General features: G+C 31.4%; 1 protein-coding gene across 1 annotated transcript; it reads left to right on the plus strand.

The window, feature by feature from the left end:
- Positions 1-307: 307 nt before the first annotated feature.
- LOC116765824 (ionotropic receptor 40a) lies at positions 308-7,740 on the plus strand. Its single transcript, XM_032655423.2, has 15 exons — positions 308-570; positions 679-772; positions 852-947; positions 1,448-1,584; positions 3,217-3,376; positions 3,724-3,830; positions 4,057-4,150; positions 4,287-4,445; positions 4,947-5,100; positions 5,361-5,593; positions 5,872-6,031; positions 6,105-6,201; positions 6,848-6,998; positions 7,138-7,231; positions 7,376-7,740. Exons 1-15 carry the CDS (start codon positions 386-388, stop codon positions 7,555-7,557), a joined length of 2,103 nt encoding a protein of 700 aa, XP_032511314.2. The 5' UTR covers positions 308-385; the 3' UTR covers positions 7,558-7,740.
- The last annotated feature ends 833 nt before the right edge of the window (positions 7,741-8,573 follow it).

Here is an 8,573-nt window from a genome sequence, read left to right on the forward strand (position 1 = left end):
ATCGCTTATAACGAAAATACTTTTTATTCTTATACACGCCTAAAGCTGTTCTGTAAGAAGTTAGTGACGGTGATCATTTGAAATTAATTAAAACACTATTCTGCTATACAGCCTTTATAATTTTGGTGCATCTGTTTATTAATCTATACTTCTTTATAAGACGGGACTTCTAGCGATCATAACTCACACTTATTGGAATCCATTCACGGACAAGTCTCTTTAAAACTCTCTATTAATTTTATTTCCTGCAATATTTTTCAATATTCCTACGCATAATCAAATACTCAACTTCATTCTTCCGATAGCTTTCTAATGAGCGACATGATTTTATATATACACGATAAATAGTCCGTCACGATACCTCAACTATATCCAACATACCAATATGATATTAAAATACATTATTCTGCTGTGTGTTCGAGATACTCAATGTCTCTTTGAGGTTCGTGACTCGGTGGATGTCAACTTGAAACAATTCCCCAAAGACTTTTCAAAAGCAGTTGTTGATATTGCAATAGGTTTACCCACGAATACTATAACCCTTGTGCGCGGGAACACTACCGATGTCAGGTAAATTTTTACTTATTTATGTTATATGTAGAAGCTTCTTAACTTATTATATTTTATTGTCCACTTTTTGAGCACTACGTACGTATATATTTTTTTCATTTATTTCAGAGATGCGGACATATTTGAATTGTTCTGCAGCCTTGGTGATAATAATATTCAGGTTACAAACTTGGATCTTATGACGCCGGAAAGTAAAGATATAGTAAGTGGACTAAGTTTTAGAATATGAAATATCAATTCTATGAGATTTAGAAGTTAAATAAATAATACATTTATTTCAGTATTATAAATATTTGAAAGAAGGACTCGATAATTCCGAAGAAAGGACTAGTTTAATTCTGTGCAAACCAAAAGAGTGTGAAGATTTGCTTCTAGAGGTAAACCAAAATATCTGTTATGACAAAAATCCTACTAAACTGAGTTATAACATACCAATCTAAGCGAGGTTACTCTTTTGACATATCTACATATTAAACTAATTGTTGGATAATTTATTTCACAAATCGTGAACCAATTTTATACTTTTGTTTCAACCCGTGTGCTGAGATATAAATAAAGTTTTAATATAAACATAACATAATTTATCAATACAATTATAAATCAATTTTTTTACGAAGTCCAAGTAAAAACTTTGTTGAAATCAGCCTACTTTTCGAATATCGATGTTTGGAATATGTTTTTTTTTTGTTGAAATAAGTGTTTTTACTTAGTGAATAATAATTATTTTAAAAGTTATTGAACTTAAAATCTTAATTTTAACATTAGTATTACATAATCCTAAAAAGAACATTTTTAGTACTTTCTTTGCGTCAATCTAAACTCTTGATTTGATGCCCTCAATGTACTTAAATTACATTATAAGAAATTTTTTTTAAAGGTCACAAGCAACAACTTCATACACCGTCCAATCCTCTATATTTTCTTCTGGTCCGAAGACGAGGTCCCCAAAAATTTCACCACCTGCATCAAGGAGGCCGTCAGAGTTGCTGTCATTACAAACCCAAGGAAAGGCGTGTAAGGTTTTATTCCTTTATATTCTCCGAATATAATATCACCTAAACCACACCAAACACATTCCGAAGTCGAAAAAACAATGGCGTCACCCAAAACAAAACATTTCTCTTCCAATAAATCAATATGGAAAGCCACATCATAAATCAGTACAGACCATCCACTAAATTATAATGAATATATCATTAAGCTGTAATAAAATTAATGAATGGCAATGTAATTGCGCCAATAATCTCAATATGGCAACAATATCTAATTTTGTTTATATTTCCTCTTTTATGGTTATAAGGAAAACATATACCGTCAAGAATTCGTACGAGTATAATTTATGAGTTATAAAATTTTCGTTGGTGACAGTGCGCAATACAATCGATCCCTAAATTATATGAACTCGTTTTAAAGTTCGTCTTTGACAAATCAATACAAACCGTTTTCAATCACAAACTATTAAATGTGAAAAGGCTATTTTTCTAATTTTACAGCCTTATAAATATGATAACATTTTGTTTACAAGATCTTCGTCGATATTAACATCTTTTTGAACGTAATATTAACAATGAAATACGTAGTTTCTTCAGTTGTTATTAAGTTATTTCAATATTTTTTTTGTCTGTTATATTAAAGAGGATAATATAGAACTTATTATGTTTAACTAAGTCACATTTATTACAATATTTCGGTATAGCCTCTATTATGTTGTTCGCAAATTCGACCAATAACTCCATATTAAAAATAATGTCACTTGAGTCTTGACTATCAAAGCGAATACTTAAGAGTTTCTTTTATGACATTTCTCTTTGTGTGTTGTTCTACTAACTTTTATTTCCTTAATCATTTAATGAACTAGTGTTAAATTAGAGATTTTTTTACATTTACGGTGATTTTCAAAAAGTAGATTTGGTTTTTTCCCGCTATACAATGTGTCATCAACATCGGTCCAAAAGTCTTTATATTACAGGATTTTGTGTTAATTATTATAGTAGATCTAAATAATCGGGTTTTATAGTGAAGGCGTACCTTCTCCGTTCTGGTTGCATAATAGGGGTAATAAAATAAAGACATCAATATGATTTATTGAACCGTCGGATAATCAAAGGCACTTTTGTCACGAAACGCCAGCCAAAACTTTTCGCTGATTTACAATTTCAAACGAACATTCATATTTTACTGTAACAGATTATTCAACGATCTGTCCATATCGACATAGGTTACATATTTGAAATTCACTCCCAGTACCACAAGCTCCTTGATTATTGTACCGTCTTGCCAGCTTTCTAAAAATTACATTCCCCAGCTCTGGAGATACAAAGCTGCGGACACTCACGTACATTGTAATTCAATTGAATGAAACGCCGATTGTGAATTGGCCAAAACATATTTTTTAGTGCTTCGCCTCCGGAATTTCTCTGAACATACAAATTCTATTATATCTGCAATGTTTTGTTTATACAGTGTATTATTTAATTACATCGAAAATATGCCAATACGATATCATAATTATATTTTGCGCCTGTTTTCACTCGTGTGTATGTAAGTGGGTGTTAATGGAACGCCTTGAACATTTTTTCAGTTTTCTAAATCTTTATTAAAATAAAAATAATACATTTTAGAGAATCAATCCATTCTGCTTGATAGGTTTCGCCTTTACTACAATCAGGCAAACCCAAACAAGCCCAGACACTTGAAGTTAGTAAACTGGTGGGCAGGTCAACTCTATAAGTCACCATCACTACCGCCAGCCAATAAAGTATATGAAGATTTTCAAGGACGAATATTAAATGTACCGGTATTGCATGTAAGTTTCATTAAAAATGTTATAAAAAAATATATTAATATATCATTTTTCCAACTCAAATAAAGTCACGATCTTTATTATAAGGCCGATAAACTACTTTAAACTACGACGTGAACATCGTCGAAGTCCTATAAATCAAAACAAATTTATGGTATCGTTACTAATAATATTTGGAGCATTGGTAAAGGATATTGTTTATTGAAAACCATTCGTTATCATTAAAAAGCACACCGTTTAAAATTTTGGTAATTATTTTCTAAAATGGCCATGTATTTATTATAATTAATTTAAATTCTATTAAAGTTATACCTCATTTCATAATATGTTCCACAATTTATATGATTCAGGCTCCGCCGTGGCACTTCGTTCGATACATGAACGATTCAACAGTTAACGTGACTGGAGGGAGAGACCACAAACTGCTCTCATTGTTGGCCAAGAAGTTAAACTTTAAGTGAGTTAGTTAGCACATTCAATATTTATCCGGGTTAAAATAGACTTCACTTTGTATGTATGCATCGTGTATAATTAAGTCACATTTTCGAAGGGATACACAAATCTAAAAAATTGTAATATTGCAATGATGATATTTAAATGACAAGCAAAACACATAATATATTGGTTCAGTTTTTGTAACAGAAATAAAATATTTATTGATAAATAGAATATCATTCTCACAGGTATAAATACTACGATCCACCCGAACGGAGTCAAGGATCGAGGATATCCGGTAATGGCACATTTAAAGGCACACTCGGACAAATTTGGCAAAGGGTAGGTTTATATAACGTTAAATTAGGTGCTCCATCCAAAAATAAATAAGATAGCGATCTTTAAAAAAAGTCTCTATATAAAAAATATACCTATTATCAGAAATTCATATTGCTTGATTTCTTCAAATTCATATTAGAAAGCAGACTTCTTTATCGGTGACGTCACAATGACTTGGGAAAGGCTACAAGCTGTGGAATTTTCGTTTCTGACCCTAGCAGATTCCGGCGCGTTCCTCACTCACGCTCCTGATAAGTTGAGCGAAACCCTGGCCATTATAAGACCATTTCGATGGGAGGTAGGGAAACTAGACGCTACATTAATACCAACTTATAAAAGCTATATGTATGATATTTCCTTACATTAAACAAACAGTACTAAAAGTTAGACGTTTTTCTCTATCCAACTATATACTCTTCTGTTAAAAAAGCGCAATAAATGCTCAGAATTATTCAATTATAATCTAACTTTTCACATCATATTTTGCAGTCTCACAAAATTCGGAGAAACATATTATTTACATGAACTTTAATTATTATTTTTTTTTTTTATTTATTTAAGAAAGACTTTCAACAGTTTTTAAAAAAGCATTACCGTTGTTCAGACAAACCTTTTTAATGTCCAGCATGTAGTTAATATGAAATATTTATTAACTCGTGCGAGATGCGAAACAAAAAAATGGCTTTTAACTAAGATCTCGACTGTCTCGATAGCATTATATTTAATAGTATACTCAACATTACATTTACCTCCTATATATGGCTATGGATATGGCATAGATAAATTATTATTATTAAAGGTATGGCCGTTGGTATTCGCCACAATCCTGGTAACGGGTCCAGCACTGTGGGTGGTAATCGCAACACCGTATATTTGGCAACGTCGTGAACGAGACCAGATGGAACTGTTGAATAATTGCTGCTGGTTCACCACTTCATTATTCTTGAGACAAAGTCCGTATGTTAGAATAACGCCGCGACATTGCATTCCTGATTAAATCATACATATTACATAGTTAACTATTGCCCTTAACTGTGAAGCACTTTATAAGCACACTCGTCTCTCAGTTAATTATGCTTTATCAGAACTAATTGGTAGCAGCACTTTATTTATAGATCTTCACCAGATGTTTCCATTCTTAGTAGTAAATTTAATTATTTTTCTAAAAAATTAATATATTTACATATTATATATAACAAAAAAATTATCTCAGCAACTAGGAGAGAGCCTTCCACGTCAAACAAAGCTCGCCTTGTGTCCATTCTCATATCTTTGGGTGCAACTTATGTCATCGGTGACATGTACTCGGCTAATCTCACCAGTCTAATGGCTCGACCGTCCAAGGAACAAGCGATTGGTACTCTTGTAGCTCTAGATGAAGCCATGAGAAATGATGGCTACGAGCTCGTTGTGGAAAGTCACAGCTCTTCGTTAGCTATTCTACAGGTCAGCATCAAAAAATAAGTCATGCGTGTGTATACGTACCTTAAATTGAATTACAATAATAATCAGAAATTAAACTAAAATGTGTGACATGTTTTGTGAAACAATTATGGCGATAAATATTATAAAGAAACCTAGCCATCCATTTTTTTAAAATGATTTTTTTTCTGTATTAATTAATTCTTCGTAGTTGAGAGTACCCTAACAATACAATTTTTTTCAAAAGGAACTTGCGTAATGAATAACATATACACAAAAAAAATGTCAATTTCGTTTATTAGAATGGAACAGATATATATGGTCGTCTCGCTCGTCTTATGCGACGCCAACGCACCCAGAGAGTTAAAAGTGTGGAGGTTGGTGTTAACATGGTGCTATCAAAGAGAAGAATCGCAATCCTCGGTGGAAGGGAAACTCTATTTTACGATACCGAGAGATTTGGTATTAATATAAATATAATTAATGTTTTAGAAAAATATTTAAATATATTTTTATCATCCGTATCACGATACAGGTTCCCATAATTTTCATTTGAGCGAAAAATTATATACAAGATACTCAGCTATCGCTCTACAGATTGGATGCCCATACTTAGAAACATTCAACAACGTGTGAGTATGAAATATTATAGAATATTATTTTGTAAGTAACCACATAAGTAATCAGATCCAAGAAAACCTCTCAGATTATTAAGTTAAAAATATTTTCATATTTAAATAACACGCTGAGGCCGCTTTGGGATCGTCAATATTAATGTAAGCAGCTCACTCGAATATCTCCGACACTCTTAACACGCTACGTAATGGTTCTAAGAAATAACTTAATTAGCTCGTTTTACATTGAATATTACGTTAAAGAAATATCTTCCTTATAATGTTCAAGATTTTTAATGGATCTTTATAATAATTTACTATATAGTACTTTATAAAATTTTGGAGGTTTTTATTTCGTGCTCAGAATTACGTTCCGTTATAGAATAGAAAATAATTAAGTATAAGATGAACTAGCGAAATTCTGTATTCACACACGACAGTCAGTGACATATTACTCAGAAAATCTTTTCCATTATTTCAACATTTATCTTTTCACGCAATTAAACGTTAAATAAAATAAATGACAATATAAATTAAAATGTATATTTAAGCGACTTTAAATAATTTTATTGTAACAATTATTTCTATAATAAATCCCATAATTTCACTTTCTTGTTATGTTATGTTAAAAGGAAAAACGTTTAAAGAATACAAACACTTCCAGGCTGATGACACTATTTGAAGCAGGTATACTAACAAAAATGACATCGGACGAGTACAGGAATCTTCCAGAACAATCACGAAGATCGGAAAAGGTGACGGAGAGTGAGAGTAAAGAAAACAACGACGTCACAGAGAACTCACCAACCGCGCAAGTAAGGTTTTATAATAAATAAAATGGAATTACGTAAAGAATGAATCCAGCGTTCATATCCAATGTGTGGTCTAGATGACTAACATACACAGCCAGTAAGATAAATGATCTGTTGAAGTACGTGAGATATCTTTTTGCAGATTCAACCAGAATCCACAATCGGTCTGGAGCCTGTATCCCTTACAATGCTACGCGGCGCATTTTGTCTCCTCGGTATTGGATATTTTATTGCAGGTGTGTCTTTAAAAACATTATTAACTTTCTACTTCAGTATGTACAATCTGACGAAGTTTTTCATTAACCGAATACACAATTATTTTATTTAAACAAATTGTAATTGATCTAACAATTTCAATTGTATTTAACGCTTGATTGCAGCTGTAGTTCTAGCAACAGAAATAGAAATACAGCGTAGGAAAAGATCGAGAGCTGAAAGAGTCATGGACACTTCACTTTTACCCAAATCTCCTAGAATGTATCTGAGACACTATTTAATAAGAATTTTCAGAACAATGTACAACATTGTTGACGGAGCCTTGCGAACAGAAATGAAGGAATGAAAAAAGCAACAGAATACCTTAGACCACAGTTTAAAAATACTTTCAATGTTAGTCATAAAATATATCTATCAAGTATTTATTCTTAAATTTGTCCGATCAAGTATACATATTAATTATATATTTTCATTATTTTTGTTGCAAGAAATAAATCAAATTGTATCCTTAGGTAAGAGATTTAAAAATAACCGCAGTTTTAATTATTTATGTAGATATAAAAAAGAAAAAATAAAGTTCTCTAATGAGTAAAAATAATTAGACACTTATTTATTTCGTAGACTAAATACAGACTATGGCAATACAAGTTATAACGTTCTCGCTAAACAGATATAAAAGTTAATATACCCACCAGATAACGCCTGTAGAATATGTTATAAAGTCTTCATTATGAATGTAAGAACAAATAGTCTCTGATTAGCCTCGGAGGCCATTGAAATGAATGTCCTACTAAGCAGGCTTTATAAAATAAAACCATCTCAAACATAAGACTCGATTGTGAAGCCAACTTCCAAGTTTATTTTATTCTATTCGAAAAAGAGATTTTTAATCAAAAGATTTATCAAGCTTCTAATTTTTTTTAAATCAATTCATACTTTATAAAATTTAATCCGTACATATTAAAGTTAAAATAATTTTTATGGTTAAAAAAAAAGGCGTTAAATAAATGGACAATAAATGTTGCTCGGTGATAATTTTAGCTTGTTTGGTACATCGTGCGTTAAATAGAGATAGGGTTTCTACTTTATTGAATTATGAAGGCGGCGGGAACTCGCTAATGAATTTAATATGGTCAGGATCTACAACCCACATCTTACAAAACCTAATCTACTTATTGATATCAGCTTCAGAACAAACATTAGCATCAAATGTATTAGTCAAATATATTGAGACGGATCGAAATTCAAAGTTCTAGGTTTGCCAGCAGAATTATTTAATCTGATAAATTTTGTTTGACACCTTATCGAATGTCTCATCTATTTTTATTTAGTAACTTAAACTGGTTTACGATGCGTACCTAC

This window comes from Danaus plexippus, chromosome 11, assembly GCF_018135715.1.
Source record: "Danaus plexippus chromosome 11, MEX_DaPlex, whole genome shotgun sequence".
Lineage (NCBI taxonomy): Eukaryota > Metazoa > Arthropoda > Insecta > Lepidoptera > Nymphalidae > Danaus > Danaus plexippus.